Source organism: Onychomys torridus, chromosome 11, assembly GCF_903995425.1.
Source record: "Onychomys torridus chromosome 11, mOncTor1.1, whole genome shotgun sequence".
NCBI lineage: Eukaryota > Metazoa > Chordata > Mammalia > Rodentia > Cricetidae > Onychomys > Onychomys torridus.
This window is the reverse complement of record NC_050453.1, coordinates 43897026-43913648: the sequence shown is the minus strand read 5'-3', so window position 1 is coordinate 43913648 and position 16623 is coordinate 43897026. Positions and strand designations below refer to the sequence as shown.

The 16623-nt window shown below is 40.6% G+C and overlaps 1 protein-coding gene across 1 annotated transcript in view; it reads right to left on the bottom strand.

The window, feature by feature from the left end:
- Hmcn1 (hemicentin 1) overlaps positions 1-16623 on the bottom strand; it is a 439960-nt gene that overhangs the window by 91764 nt on the left and 331573 nt on the right. Inside the window, exons 56-64 of the mRNA XM_036202400.1 lie at positions 16277-16464; positions 14714-14810; positions 6161-6322; positions 4538-4651; positions 4220-4422; positions 3837-3918; positions 3596-3727; positions 2923-3072; positions 281-440 (exon numbers count right to left, since the gene is read on the bottom strand). Of these exons, the coding sequence (XP_036058293.1) occupies positions 281-440; positions 2923-3072; positions 3596-3727; positions 3837-3918; positions 4220-4422; positions 4538-4651; positions 6161-6322; positions 14714-14810; positions 16277-16464 (1288 nt within the window). The remainder of the gene's footprint in view (positions 1-280; positions 441-2922; positions 3073-3595; positions 3728-3836; positions 3919-4219; positions 4423-4537; positions 4652-6160; positions 6323-14713; positions 14811-16276; positions 16465-16623) is intronic.

The window sequence follows — 16623 nt, the reverse complement described above, 5'->3', positions numbered from 1 at the left end:
AAGCCATGAGGAGCAAGCCGGTAAGCAGTGTCCCTCCATGGTCTTTGTTTCAGTGCCTGCCCCCAGTCTCTGGTCTTGATTTCCTGACTAGATTTCATTTCATGATGAACTATAAGCTATAAAACGAAACAAACTCTTCCCTCCCAAAGTTAGTTTTGGTCATGGTGTTTATCATATTAATAGAAAGCAAACTAGAACAGAAATAAGTATTATTTGTGTGAAATCTGAAGTGCTGTGATAGACTATAAATTTATAATGCAGGGATTTGTCTTAAACATACCTGATTCTTTCTGTTCCACCATTCACTATGGGTTTTCCATCTCTAAGCCACTGAAGATGTGGGGTGGGAATGCCATCTGCATTGCAGACCAACTCAACATTTTCCCCAAGAAGGACACTGACTTCACTTGGAACTTCAGCACCAGCAATGCTTGGGGGGACTTTAGAGAAATAAGATTTTCATTAGCAAAGTATAAGGATATAAATGCTAATGAATGTGACAGAATAATAGAACATACCATTTATTTTTTTTTTGTTGTAACACTTGTGTGTGTGTGTGTGTGTGTGTGTGTGTGTGTGTGTGTGTGTGTATGTACCTGGGCATAAGTTGCCCTCTGGTGAGTTCACATACGCAGAGGACAGAGGAAACTTGCGGGAGCTGAGTATCTCCTGATACTATGTGGGTCCCAGGGATTGAACTCAGGTCATTAGGTTTGGTGGCAAGCACTTTTATCTGCTCATTTACCTCACTGTCCCAGAACATGTCATTTCAAATTCCGAATTCTTCCTCGATTATGACTGGCCTATTGTTACCTTTATGAGTTATTTTTAAATGAGAAAGACAAAGGTACCAAATTACTTCAGTGTTCCTGATATTCCTGAACCTGTTCAGTCATAGGAACTGGTCACAGATTGATCTTGTGGGTAATCTGTCACTAGTTCCTATGATTAGACATAGATGGAATGATCCACAGATTGAGACTCAAATGGGTTATTTGTAATGTACACAGTTCAGGACAATCAACTTTTAAAACATTTTGGTGTAAAGGTCTCAGGAAAGCTTGTATATTAATTATTTGTCTATTATCTAGTTATTATTTATTCTGAAAAATTGATGAACATATTATGCTTTTCAATCTCTAATATTTTCTGTTATTTTTATCAAGTCATCCTTGGTGTATATTAAAGATATTAACAATGATCAGAACGCCAGGTTTGACTCCTAGCACCTACATGGCTGCTCATAACCATCTATATAAATCCAGTTCCAGGGGATCTGATGTCTTCTGGGCTCTGAGCTTCTGGGCTAAGGCGTGTATGTGGTGCAGACATACACTTAGCGAAAGCATCTATACACCATAAGTACATTTTCTTAGCAGTCAGAACGGAACACATTTGAGTTTCTGTTGTACAGAGTTACAGACATGTGCCAGGAGCGGCTCATATTTGATCATAGGAACCTATTGGGCATGATTTCCTACCCCACAGTCACTGTCATTATGACAGATGGAAATAGGTCAAGCTGGGCATACACACACCAGGAAATTGACACATCATGGCTACATATCAGGACCTTTTTGTTGGGAGAGTTAATTATTCAATATTTACTAACACAGCACTGTGTCGTCCTTCTAAATGCCATGTTAGTCAGCAAGGGATAATAGTAAAAAGTTGGCAGAAGTTAGGGTACTAAAGAAGTTGTCACTAGATATACTAATGAGACTTGTTCTAATTAAGGCCCGTGTTTTGCATTATCCCTAGTTTTAAGACATTATGTAAATATATTACAAAAGAATTTTAAGAAATGTTTGGTCAAACCACAACACCACATACTTCATGATTTCTATCATTTATTATTGATGTATATGCATAAGTAAGTATGCAATTTATTTATTTTTCTTTAGTTTTAAATTACATTTTATCTATTTTGCATATGTGTTTATACGTATGTGAATACACATGTGCCATGGTGCAGGTGTGGAAGTCAGAGGACAACTTATGGAAGTTGTTTCCTCTTTCCACTGTGTGGGTCCATAGACTCTAACTCAGGTCCGCAGACTTGATGGCCAACGCCTTTTCCCACTTAGGCACCCTGCCAGCCCGAGTAAGATATTGGATCACAGACTAGCTACTTTCCCCTTTCTGTCTCTGAAGTCTCAAAGGTTACTTCAGAGAGTGTTAATCAAATTTGTGTCTATATTTCTAGGGAGCTAGCTTTAACACAGCAACAGTAGACATATTCTATTAAGATCAAAGTTATAATTCATTAGACATTCTTCAGCCTCAGTAATGAAATCAGGAAGCAAGACTTCCATGTCATTTTGAGTCAAATGTGTCACTGAGAGGTTCAGTGAAAATCAGAAAGTAACAAATTCTCCCAACAGTCCTCAACACTATGCCACAATTTAAAGCAATGATGAATAAATATTTACTGGGTGAATTAACATCCCTTATTCTCAGTACAAAATTGTGTAAGATTCATGATCATTTGAAATTTACCTATTCTCACACCTATGATTAAACCATAGCACAATCTCACAAATTAAATCTTACATACCTTTAAAAATAAGAACAGGTTTATCGTTTCCATGTGAAAATAAATTATACCAAATAGAGAATTGCAGTTCCATAGACTATATCAGAGTCATGAAATACTTACATTAAAAATGAAACTAACAGAGATAGATATCCTAATTTCTTTTATGTTTTCCTTCACATATTTGTGTGCTTTTCCATGGAAACAGAATCCACTGGTAAATGCAGCACAAAAAGGTGTCAATATTTTCAGTGACTATAGATATCTGAGTCTATGATCAAGAGCCTCTTTTAATACAGAGCATTTTGTTGTCTAGATGGAGTGCGACAAAGAACGGGGGTGGGGGGGGGGGGGGAGAGGGGCAGACCACAGTGCACTCAACATACCCTGCAGAGAAAGGACATAGTGTTTCTGAGCCTTTCCCTCTATATTGGATGCAACACAGGTGTAGTTTCCGCCGTCAGAACGCTGAGGTCTGGCAATTTGCAGTTTGGTCCCCCCAGACAAAATGTGAACCTCAAGGGGGTCAGAATTTTCTACAAGTAGAAAGAGGGAAAAAAAGAGAAAGAAATAGCATTTAAAGCCATTCTCTTCACACAACAAATATACAATTTTTAAAAGACTTCCCTTTGATTTTTAATGAGTTTTTTTTTGAAACATGAAAATTAAAAAAAAAAAAAAAGTATTCCTTTATAGTGGGACATTCAGGTCTATAGTCCCAGCTAGTTGGGAGGCAGAGTCAAGAGTATTGAAAGTTCAAGGGCTGGCCTGGGACACTTAGCCAGCTCCTGCCTCAAAACAGAAAACAAAACTCTTGGAAATGCTGGGGTACACTGTAGTGGTACAGACCTTGAATACACAAGGCTCTAGCTTCCATGTGCAGTACCTCAACAAAGCAAATGTTTAGTCAGGTGTCCAGTTGATAAGTTTATATTTCAGAATATTAGGCTTTCTTGAACTAACCGCAGCCATGAGCACAAGACTGAAAATCTGCTAATTTATAAGTGTAGGAAATCAAGTGCCAAACAAGGCAACCACAAAAATGTTCAAGTGTGTTACCTATAGGCTTGTGGCTCTTCAACCATGTTATGGTGGGAGGAGGGATCCCAGTGGCATCGCATTTCAATGTCACTGGATTGCTGATCGTCTCCACAATGACTTCTCTTTCAGGCCCTTCAATAGTGGGAGGCACTGTAAAAAGACAGAAGGAGATCACACACCGTCATTAAGTTAATTCAAGACACGTTCTTTCATTTGCATGTCTAGGGGAAAGAGAGTTGTATTAGAGGCAGATGCTCACCATATACATTGAGGTGGAAATTTTTATCATCTCGTCCTGCTACATTTATAGCTCTACATACATACTGGCCTGTGTCAGACACCTAAAAGAAAAAGATACTATTGTATGTGCTCCATTACATGATAGATGACCAATCACAAGGTTCAGGAGTAGATTAAATCATCAGTCATCTTTATGTTCTACTGCCCCACTTCTAATCGCCTTCAGAAATCCTGTTTCCTTGTTGTTGTTGTTTTTAATGAAAATCAGTTCAATGGTATGGACCATGCACTTTTCCATGAACAGCACTGGTCAGTGTAGTAAGGGGAGTAGGCCTCTTCCAGTTAGCTTTTCCACAATCCCACCATGGAGGGACAACACTCAGACAAGGACCAAAGATGCACCTCGGCTCGCTTGATGTGCAGCATCTGTCCACCAGTTAAAATCTCCACGTGGGTAGAATCTGTGATCGTCCGCCCATTCTTAGACCAAGTGATGACTGGGGGAGGGACAGCATTTGACTCGCATTCCAAGGACACCGAGGTCCCCTCTCTTACATTAACTACAGAAAGAGACTCGCTGCCATGATCCTTAATGCTTGGGGGCACTGAGGTGGGAAACAAGAACAGAATATTGAAATGTTTTTTTTTTTTTCATTGCGCTGCTTAGCTAGAACATATGAAATGAAATGAAATAGTATGATAGAGAGAGTAAACACACACCGTGGACAGTCAGGGAGACTTTCTTCTTGCTTTCTCCAGCTTGGTTGATAGCGATGCAGGTGTATTCACCACCATCAGATACCTTGGCCCGAATAATCTGTAGAGTTCGACCACCTGGGGCAAATATAATGTAAAGACAGATACAGAGTTTGTCTCAAGTTGTGTTGTTAGTGCATTTGTGTGTGTATGTGTGTATGCGTTCACGTGCATGTGAGTGCATGTGCACACAGCTGCTACAGTACATGTGTGGATGTCAGAGGACAACTTGTGGGAGCTGGTTCTCTTCTGCCTCGTGGGTCCAGGGAATTGAGCACATGCTTTCTGTGTTCAAATTCCCCACAGTGCAGAGGTGACAGTCTGCCTTTCTGTAGTCTGTCATCTGTCTATCTCAGGTGAGTCCAGCTTTTTACATGATGTCATATCTGCAAATGTTGAGCTGTACTCATAGCAGTCTTAAGGTGCATGTGGGGCATAAAGCTATAGCTTGACAACTGAATTCCATCTGTCCATTCAAGTACATATTGTTCACTGTCTCTTCTTTTTAACTGTTATTTTTCACTTATAAATTTCTCTTTGGAGGAGGTATGCCACAGTATGCAGAAGTCATACTGCAGAAGTTGTGGGAACAGTTTCTTTTTTCCACCATGTAGGTCCCAGAAATTGCATTCAGGTGGTCAGTCTTGACAGCAAGTGCCTTTAACCTCAAGCCATCTTCCTGGCCCTCACTCTCTATCCTATCTGTATCATCTACCTTTGTTTTTAACTGCCTATCATTTATACCCAGGAAGACTGGAACTGACTGAAAACAACTAGTAGGTTTGTACAGTGGCTATTCACCATTTACACTCAGGATCACAACATTTTTATGATGCTTAATTTCATATTTGTTGAAAAAGACCCCCTTACTGTACATTTCCACTGAAGTCATAAAAGTCTATTGTTGTAGAACATTATTTTAAGATATGTTACATTTGTTTATGCTGTGGAACATTTGTTTAATGATGCAAATTGCATTTTATGTGGCATTTGTTTAACTCTGTGAAGCTATCTAAAACACCTGATGGTCTAATAAAGAGCTGAACGGCCAATAGTGAGTCAGGACAGAGGATAGGTGGGGCTTACAGGCAGAGAGAAAAAATAGAAGGAGAAATCTCGGAAGAAAAGAAGAAAGATGAAGGAGGAGGATTTCAGGGGCCAGCCACTCAGCTACACAGCCAGACACAGAGTAAGAAGGAAATTAAAGGTATACATGAATAGAGAAAGATAAAAGCCCCAAGACCAAAGATGAACGGGCCAATTTAAGTTAAGAAAAGCTGTCAAGAAACAAGCCAAGCTAAGGTCAGGCATTTATTATTAAGAATGACTCCACATGTGATTTATTTGGGAGCTGGGTGACAGGCCCCTACCCCCAAAATAGCAAAAAACAACCAACAACATTTTGGCATTCCAAACATGGGGCCATAGAAAGCTGAACAACAACAGTCTATACTCTAATAGCTGTAGTTGGGTACTATGGACAAACAAAGGCAGTGAGGCTCAACTTTGGAAAGAGTCTAAGTTGAATTGATCTTTGTTTTAAAATGGGAGAAAATGGCATGCTTATGAGAGTTGTAAGTTTCTTACCAGGCACAATGAGAACATTTGTATTTGGCTTGATGGGCTGTTCATTCTTGAGCCAGCTGAGGTCAGGAGCAGGAAAACCAGAAACCTCACAGGTCAAAGAGATGAAATGGTTCACCACCACAGAGAGATGTTCATGGCTAGGTCCAATGACACTTGGAGGAACTGTAAATGTATACATATATATATTAAAAGTGAACTTTGACAATATCAGAAACACGTTTTCTAATTCTTTGTGGTTTGTAAAAGTAACAAGCAAATAATTCTGCTAAATACCTAGTGGTCTTTATTGGAATCTCTAATGACATCATTAAACCAATGTTCATCAAATGCTTTCGTAATTGAAAGAGTCTCAGAGTTTTCAAAGTCAAAAAATTTCAGTGCATGTCTAAAACTGTAGTTTTCAAAGTGCAAACAAATAACCTAATGTTTTAAAATAGTTTGGATAATTTTATTTTTAATATAATATCTTTGTTTTTACTTCTTATTATGGTAAAAAATAAAGGTTTAACTTAATAGAGATTATCTTTAAAGTGTAAATCCATGCAACTTTCAAGAGGAATACAAATATTAAGTAATAGACAACACTACTGCTTTTTGTTCAAAACAACAACAAAGAATAAAAAAAATAAAAGTAGTAGAGAGAAAAATCAGAATAAGAAAGATTAATATAAATGATTCACTGGCATTTATGAACATTATAAAATATGCAATGTGAGACTTGATCTTTTATAATAAAAACACAGAGTGCCAGATGTGCTGGCCTTTAATCCCAGCCCTGGGGAGGAAGAATTAGGTGGATCTCTGTGAATCTGTGGCCAGCCTAGTCTACATAGTAAGCTTCAGTATAGTCAGGGCTACATAGTGAGACCTTGTCTCAAAGAATATAAATGATAACATCAACAACATCAAAACCCAAAGAAGGCATCGTATCACCCACATTAGAATGGTTTTCTATGAAGGGGAAAGATTTCAAAGAGCAAGAATGAGGCATGAAAGCAAATGAATACAACCATAAATAAAAGTAGAAATGAGTCTTGGCTGAAAAGAGGAAACAGTGAATGGGAATAATAAACACTGTTGTATCTACTCTATTATATTAAAATTGAGGTCTTAAAACAACATCAAAAGCCAAAGCAAAATGCCAAAAAGGCAAACCGTTTTGTTTCTTTTAATGTTATATGGTTTTGATTGTTTCAGTCATTGATTAACTCTAGTATAAGATCATTGACTAAATATTTATTGCATTCTTAATGAATTGAGGACCTTGTACTGGGTGGCACAAGGTGAATGAAATATACAGTAGTACATACAATTAAAAATCTGATGGAAAGAGAGCTGAAGTATTCTTGGTTGCTGGATCCATGCCAGGCACTGTGTGGAACATATATACTTTCCATTGAATTTTCACATGCTATGAGCTAGACACAATTCTTTTTTTTTGGGGGGGGGGGGTGAATGCTGGAAGAGCAGAGAAGCAGAATAAGCCACAGCTTCCTCACCTCGCCAGTTCCTCAGCTGGTCTTGGTTCCTCAGACAGGAAGCCTCTGAGTCCTCATATCTGAATGGGTCTCAGCTGAACTCTTGCTCCAAAGCCTAAAAGCTTAACCAGCCAAATGCTGCTAGTTTCTAGTCCTCACTCCTTATATAATCTTTCTCTTTCTGCCATCACTCCCTGGGATTAAAGGAGTGTGTCTCCATGCTGGCTGTATCCTTGAACACACAGATTCCCACCTAGCTCTGCCTCCCAAGTGCTGGGATTAAAGGTGTGCACCACCACTGCCCAGCTTCTGCTATGGCTTGCTCTGACCCATTTTCTAGCCACCACTTTTGGCTCTGTATCTAGTGGCTGTCTGTTCTCTAACCCCAGATAAATTTATTAGTGTGAACAATATTTTGGGGAACACAATACCACCACATGACAGACCCAATGTTGATGCATCTTTTGGATTTTAAAACATCTTTCGTATTAAAATTTTTACTGTTTTTTTTTTTTTTGAGATAGTATTTCTTTTTTTTCCTTTATGATTTTTTTACATTCATCTTATAAATTTTTTCTTTATTATTATGTGTTTTAAATTTTATACATCAGCCATGGGTTCCCCTGTCTTCCCCCCTCCCACCCCCCCCCCCACCTTCCTCCCAGCCCCTCCCCTCCATTCCCATCTCCTCCAGGATCAAGGCACCCCTGGGGATTCATTTAAACCTGGTGGATTCAGTACAGGCAGGTCCTGTCACCTCCTTCCAGACTAAGCAAAGTGTCCCTGTGTAAGCCCAAGGTTTCAAACAGCCACCTCATGCACTAAGGACAGATCCTGGTCCCACAGCCTGGGTGCCTCCCAAGCAGATCAAGCTATTCAATTGTCTCACTTATCCAGAGGGCCTGATCCAGCAGGGGGCTCCACAGCCTTTGGTTCATAATTCATGTGCTTCCATTCATTTGGCTATTTGTCCCTGTGCTTTTTGCAATCTTGGATTCAACAATTCACGCTCTTGCAGACCCTCCTCTTTCTCGACAGTTGGACACCTGGAGCTTCACCTGGGGCCTGGCTGAGGATCTCTGCATCCACTTCCATCAGTTATTGGACGAGAGTTCCAGCACAACAGTTAGGGTGTTTAGCCATCTGATCACCGGAATTCTTAACATCATAAATAGGGAAGCTGATTCATAGGCATATTAGCATCGTTCGTAAAGTTTCTCAGCTTGTTCCTGGAAGAAACATCTGAAAATAAAGTATCCAAGGTCTCCTCGTCTTTTGCTTAGCCACTTCTCTAGAGCGCCCAGGAATCAAAAGTGTCATGAATGTCAGGTGGGAGAAATAAATGTAGAACCAAATGTATCCTTCGATACAAAAATGTTCATGCCTGAATTCCCAGACCAGGTGTATTGAGAACTGGATCTTTCAAGGAAGTTATTAATGTCCAATGAGGTCATGGGGGCAGGGCCCTAATTACTTAGGATTACTGTCCTTTAAGGAAAGACACCCTACATCACTCCCATCAAGGAAGATCCTTTTTGCAGCAGGAGACCATTACAGAAAGCCAGAATTATTCAAATGCAGAGAACAATTGACTGTAAGACTCCTGGCCCCCACTGGTACATGTGCAACACAAGGCCTGCATGTAAGGCTCAGAGAGCATGAAAAGGGGGACATAAAGATTTTAAGAGCCAAAGGATCCAGAATACTGTGAGACTGTACCTTCTAGCTGTAACAGGAAAGCTATAGTCATGAAATATCAACGAGACGGCTACCTAACAAGTTGTGAATAATTCTTTTCTTTCTTTCTTTCTTTATTCATTCTTTCATTTATTTATTTATCTATTTATTCATTCATTCATTCATTCATTTATTTATTATGTTTACAGTATTCTTCCTACATGTATGTCTGCAGTCCAGAAGGGGGCACCAGGTCTCATTACAGATGGTTGTGAGCCACCATGAGGTTGCTGGGAATTGAACTCAGGACCTTTGGAAGAGAAAGCAGTGCTCTTAACCTCTGATCCATCTCTCCAGCCCAATGACAGTATCTTTTGCATTACAGAACCTTTTCAGTTTCATGAGATCCTATTTATAAATTTTTGATCTTATTTTTTTTTCCTTTTTTTTAAGGTTCGAGGGAAAGAAAGCTTAGGGGAGCAGGGGATCCCAGCTGGATCAAGAACAGAAAGGGAGAACAAGGAATAACAGACCATGATAAATGAAGACCACATGAGAACAGGAATAGGCAGAGTGCTGGAGATGTCCCCAGAAATCCACAATGATGCATCCTCTGTAGACTGCTGGCAATGGTCAAGAGAAAGCCTGATCTGACCTAGTCTGGTGATTAGATGGCCAAACACCCTAACTGTCATGCTGGAACTCTAATCCAGTAACTGATGGAAGTGGATGCAGAGATCCCCAGCCAGGCCCCAGGTGGAGCTCCAGGAGTCCGATTGTCGAGAAAGAGATGGGACTGTAAGAGTGTGAATTGTTGAGACCAAGATTGGAAAAGCACAGGGACAAATAGCCAAACAAATGGAAGTACATGAATTATGAACCAAAGGCTGTGGAGCCCCCAGCTGGATTAGGCTCTCTGGAGAAGTGGGACAATTGAATAGCTTGATCTGTTTGGGAGGCACCCAGGCAGTGGAACCCAGACCTGTCCTTAGTGCTTGAGCTGGCTGTTTGAAACCTTGGGCTTACACAGGGACACTTTGCTCAGCCTGGAAGGAGGGGACTGGACCTGCCTGTACTGAATCCACCAGGTTTAAATGAATCCCCAGGGGAGTCTTGGCCCTGGAGGAGATGGGAATGGAGGGGAGGGGCTGGGAGTAAGTTAGGGATGGGGCAGGAGGGGGGAGTCAGGGGAACCCATGGCTGATGTGTAAAGTTGTGAATATTTCTAACAATAGTTGACATCTTAACATTCATGGGGGAAATCACATGGAACTCTACACTTAATGAAGAGCTACAAGCAATTAAGAACTGCTGAGAGAGTGGATACCCAGATTATTTATCCACTACAAAGTGGTCAGCTCTAGGAACATATACATGCAGGCAACACCAAACGGACCCCAAAGGCTGCTTTCATGTATTTATTCATTTATATGGATGTGGCTATGTAATAACAACGCTTCAAGAAGATGAGAGCATGAATTTGGGTGAGGGGGGGGGGGATGGGAGGGGAAGGAGGGAGGAGAAAGGGAGGAATGATGTAATTATATTTTAATTAAAATAATAAGTAAAATGAAGAGACCCTAGACTTGCAAACAAACTCTTCCCTACAAGCGTGTTCACAAGAAAGACCAAGTGAGGGCATGTGAGGACAACCCTGTAATCAACATGTGACCTCTTCAGAAAACAAAGACTTCCAGTACCTTCCTTAAACTTCCTAGCTCTCAAAACTATAAGAAAATATTTCTGTGGTTAAAGCTACACAGAGCAGACTACATCAAGACTCACATGACATTTGAGGGAAAGGTAAAGGTAGGAGAGAATGGACATGAGGTAATAAGACAAGAAGAGTGACCTACACAGTAAAGAAGGCCTAGCTCATGGTGGAACTATGAATGTCTCTCTCCACCAATATTCCTGACTCCAAGGTTTCCTCCAGCCATGGGTAGTGACTTTGGTGTAGATACAGTGTAGATGTGAAATTCAGCATATATCACACACAAAAGAATATCCCAAACAGAGAGCAACGAATTATTTAATGTCGTGAATCAACCTGCCTGTGTAGAATGCTGACTATGCATTTGTGAATGATGTCACTTGGAGCATGTTTCTTTCTTTCTTAAAAAATAATGAATTAATTAATTCTATGTGTCATTTACATCATGTATCTTGACCCCATTCATTTCCCGTCCCTTCACACCCACTCTCTGCCCCTATACCTCCCCCAATAAGACAAAATTTAAGAGAAAAAAGGAAAAAATATAATAAAAAGGGGTAAACTTAAAAATCTCATCATGGAAGCTGCAGTGTGACACAGTGAGTCATGCTGTGAACCCCTTTGTCCATGTCTTTACAGGTGTTCATTGCAAAGAGTCATTGGTCTAGTTCAAGGTCTCTGGTTTCTACTACACTATTGATACTGAGCCCTAGCTAGGACTCCTTCCCGATAGATATCCTGCTTTTGCCCTGTGTTGTGGAGGTCCTGCAGCTTTGGGTCTTCAGGTCAGGTCCTTTCATGTGCTCCAACAGATCATAGATAGGGTAGATGATTGGGTGGGCCAAGTCACAACCTTGGGTCTGGGCCTAGGCAGCTGTAGGGTTGGTCATCAGATGTGAAATGGGGACAGCTCTCCCATGCTTATAACTTCAGGGCTGGCTCACCTGCACCTTCACTAACAGAGCTGGCTCTCCCACTCTTATGACCACCACAGGGCCAGCTCTTCCACCTGCCTCAGGCATTGATGGGCAGGAGGGAGTACATCATTCCCCAACTCATGCCACCACAAGACAGATGAAAAGTGGAGATAGCTCTCCCATGCTCACAATTTTGGGGGTGGCTCACCCACACCAGCACTAACAGGGTTGGTGGAGCATGTTTCTTAAGCTCAGTGGTCCTTACATTTTCATCTATGAGAGGGGAATCAAAAGCCAACAAATGACTGAGAATCATTGAGATCATTAGTAGAGATAATGGGCAAAAACCACTTGATTTAGTACCTTGTACCAATCTAGCAATGAGTAGGTTGCCACTTGCTATTTAGAGATTGGGACTTTTGCACAGCATGTGATGAGGGGCCATGGGCTAAAGGAGATAGTGCAATGTTGTTCCATGAAAATTAACATGTATGTGATACATGCTGAATTTCACATCTACACTGTATCTACACCAAAGTCACTACCCATGGCTGGAGGAAACCTTGGAGTCAGGAATATTGGTGGAGAGAGACATTCATAGTCCCACCATGAGCTAGGCCTTCTCTACTGTGTAGGTCACTCTTCTTGTCTTATTACCCATGGCCATTCTCTCCTACCCTTACCTTCCCCTCAGTCTTCTTTCCTTCCTTCCTTCCTTCCTTCCTTCCTTCCTTCCTTCCCTTCCTCCCTCCCTCTCTCCCTCCCTCCTTTCCTTCCTTCCTTCCTTCCTTCCTTCCTTCCTTCCTTCCTTCCTCCCTCCTTCCCTCCCTCTCTCCCTCCCTCCCTCCCTTCCTTCCTTCCATCTATCCCTTCACTCTTCCTCCTCTTCCTCGCCTCCTCCCCTTCCTCTCCCTCTCCTCCTTCTGCTCCTCCCTTTCTTCTCCTCTTCTTCTTCCCCCTCCTCTTCCTTCCCTCTTACTCCTGCTTCTTCTCTTCATCCTGCCTCCTCTTCCTCTTCTCCTCCCCCCTCTTCTTCCTCTCCTCCTCTTCCATTTCCTCCTCTTCCTCTCCTCCTCCTCCTCTTCTTCTCTGTCTTCTTTTCTTCTTCTTCTTGCTTCTCAGTGACCTGAAACTAACCAGTTTAGCAAGACCACTAGCCAGCTATCCCCAGGCAGCATCCTGTCTCCACCTCTCCTGGGCTGGGACTACAGATATTCATGGCTACAGTAAGAGGTTTATGTGGGTGCTGGAGACTGAACTCATGTGGATTTTCCTGGCTGAGCCATCTCCCCAGCTCCTCAACACATTTTTAAACCTATATTGTACTATATAGATTAGAACATGTGCTTTTACAACAGTCATATTTGTTCAATTTATGCTTCCTGGGAATTCACACTTGTTTCTGTTTAGGTCAGATAGAAGATCAGGGATCTAGCTCAGAAGTAGAGCACTTGCCTAGTATGCTCAAGGCCCTTGGTTTGGTCCCTAGTACTGCAAAAAGCAATGAACAACTTGCCCAGTTGAGAGTTGCTCACTAAATACCTAAAAGTACTGATACTGTGTTAGTGTTATAAGTGTGAAGAATATAAAGGTAGGAGTTTTGCAAAGATATATTACACCAATAGCAAACATCATATATGCAATGTGCCATATACATCACACCAAGTAAGAACATGCTATCATGCTAAATGAAAACCTTTGAAAACAATTTTTAAAAATATTTTAATTCTGTGTATTTGTATGTGGAGGGCCCACATGAGTGTGGGTGTCCATGAAGGTCAGAGGTATCCAATTCAGCTGGCATTTGAATTACAGGCAGTTGTGGGCAACCCAGTGGGGAGGTGCTGAGAGCTGAGCTCAGATCCTCTACAAAGCAGTTCATGCTCTTTATCACCAAGCCATCCTTCCAGCCCCAAATGAAAGCTTTTTGAGATGATAAAAAAAGATAATCTTTAGATATTCCTAAAATGAACTAGAATTTCATGCAAAGTGGATCTTCTAACAATTTTCATCACTCTAATTTCATACTTTGGAAGCAGCTGTATCTCATAAAAATTGCCTTTTTATGATAGACATCCAATTCCCTTTATACTTTTTCTTAATAAAAATCAATATTTATAATAATAGATTATTATTATGTGTGAAAACTTAAATTTAACACAATTTAGGTATGGTTTGCTTTTTAAGAGGAATTATTTAACTCTACAAGGTGGTTTCTTCTTAGTCACAGAGCATACTGCATACTAGCAGAATGTAGTCAATGTAACTCTGCACTTGAAGACAGGAGCAGGAGTAGATACATCTGGGAGCACAAGATCCACAAGTGATGCGACCTTCACAAGAACACATAGTCTTTTGCATCTGCTGAGGCAACTGCTTTCTCTGGAGGGATGAAAATGCTACAAAAATGGGCTTAGATAGCCGGGTGGTGGTGGCACACACCTTTAATCCCAGCACTTGGGAGGCAGAGCCAGGTGAATCTCTATGAGTTCGAGTCCAGCCTGATCTACAGAGTGAGTTCCAGGACAGGCTCCAAAGCTACACAGAGAAACCCTGTCTTGGAAAAAAAAGGGGGGGGGGAGCTTAGACTATTTGTATTTTGCAATTCTTTCTGGTTTTTGTAGGAGGAAATGGAGAGGAGAGTGAATGCATGCAGCTTCACACACTGATGAAGTTAAACACAGAACACAGGTTGTGGGATCTGAAGCCTGGGTTCCCTGCTTTGTCATGCAGAGCCTGACAGATGTCCAGGGCACTGCGCTCTCACCTTGGATGTTGAGGTTGAAGTATTTCTTGGCACTCCCAGCTTTGTTCTCGGTGACACACACGTACCTCCCGATATCTGTTATCTGAGCATTCAGAATCTTAGGGGAAACAAAGAAATGGCAGATGAAATCGCTAACAAAGGAGCTTGTGATATTCTTCCACTGAGAACAAACAAAAGGCATTCCTTCTAGTGAATGCCAGCCATAAATGCAAGTAAACACATGGAGCTGCAGGACAGACCATCCCTGTGCTGTTTTCAGTTAGTTAGGTCAAGCAAACATGTAACAATTTATAAAACTTACAATCAGAAAAGGTGATTTTTTTTTTTACACACATCTGTTGAATTTAAACTACAATTTATCCTAAATTATTCCCCACTTTCCTGTCTGTGAGTCTGAAAAATAACTCTGAAGTCCCCCCTAAGAGGTAGATTTGTGAATGGCCAGGAGAATTTCTGAGGCAATGGTGCTGTTCACTTCAGTTAATCGAAAGTGTCTGCACTGTTGCTCGCTTTATTGGAAATTTTGCCACTACCATCTCTAAGGAAGCATGACTTGCCTGCTGGAGGGTGTGATCATGAGGGACAAAAATCAGCTCCCATTGTATTCTACGATGCCAGACAGATAATCCCAGTGGGCATTCAACTCACAGCTTTGCTGACACCTGAATAAATTGAGATCTGAAATACTACCTATAGAACCAGTGGACTTAAAATCTAGAAAAATTCTGATTGTTCTAAGTCATTAGGTTTTGGAGGAATTTGTCTTAATGTATCCTGTGTAGTTAAATAATATACAGCAGAATGTTTATTATGAAGAAACTTCTACTCATCACTGCATCTACAGCCCTAGATATAAAAAAAAATTTAGGCATTGTGGTAGAGGCTGTGTGGTCATCAAACAGATATATTCAAGTGTAGATAAGGCTCTAAATTTCAAGTTTATTTATAAGCAGTGAGCTTGATTTTTTTTTTTTTTTTTTTTTTTTTTTAAAGAACAGATGTCCTGTGCTGGATCCACTTTTATGCTTGGATTTATGAGCCAAGGAAACATTTTTATTGTGTTCACTGGTAATTTAATTACACTTTACCCTAACAAAGGCACTACTATGTGTCTACAGACTACAACTTTCTTTTAGGACATTTGAATGGACAAATGAACATATCAATTGACAAACAGCAGTACAGTATATTTACAAGGTTCACTTTATGACTTCCCACTGCCTAGGCCAACAAAGGATGAATCTAATCTATAGGAAGCCTTTTATCACCTAGAATGTTATCATTACATACATAAATAAAAAAATATGTTGTTAAACTTAGGGGTGTGTGTGTGTGTGTATAGATATTCTAGAAGAATTTACACAAAAATGTCACTGTGGTCATTTCTAATTGTAAGGGAAGAATAGGGAATAATTTTGTATGCTTTTGATAGTTAATTATAAATATCAATCTTGATAGTTATAGATAAACAAATATGTTCATAACTTAATATTTTTACTAATCTAGAAGACAACCATCACAATGTCCAAAACACTGTATTAAAATTAGATTTTTTCCTTTTACCTGAAGAATCCTGCCATCAGATAGGAACTTATGATGTTCATCTTCCAACAAGGGCTGTCCATCTTTCTGCCAGGAATTCCTCGGTGCTGGGTTACCACTGGATGAACATTCCATCCGTGCACTCTTATTAACCAGCACAGTGACTTCTTCTGGAAGATCACCTTTTGCTCCCTTGATAACTGGTGGCACTGAGAAATGGTTGTGACAGAGACATTCTGATGGGCCACAATGACTTTAGTAAGTCATGCTACACCACTTTGTCATCAGGACAAGCTGGATAGATTACAGATTTTAGAGTGAATTTGTGCTGTTAAGAGTTAGTCTTTGTAAGGGGATAACCTGGGCTA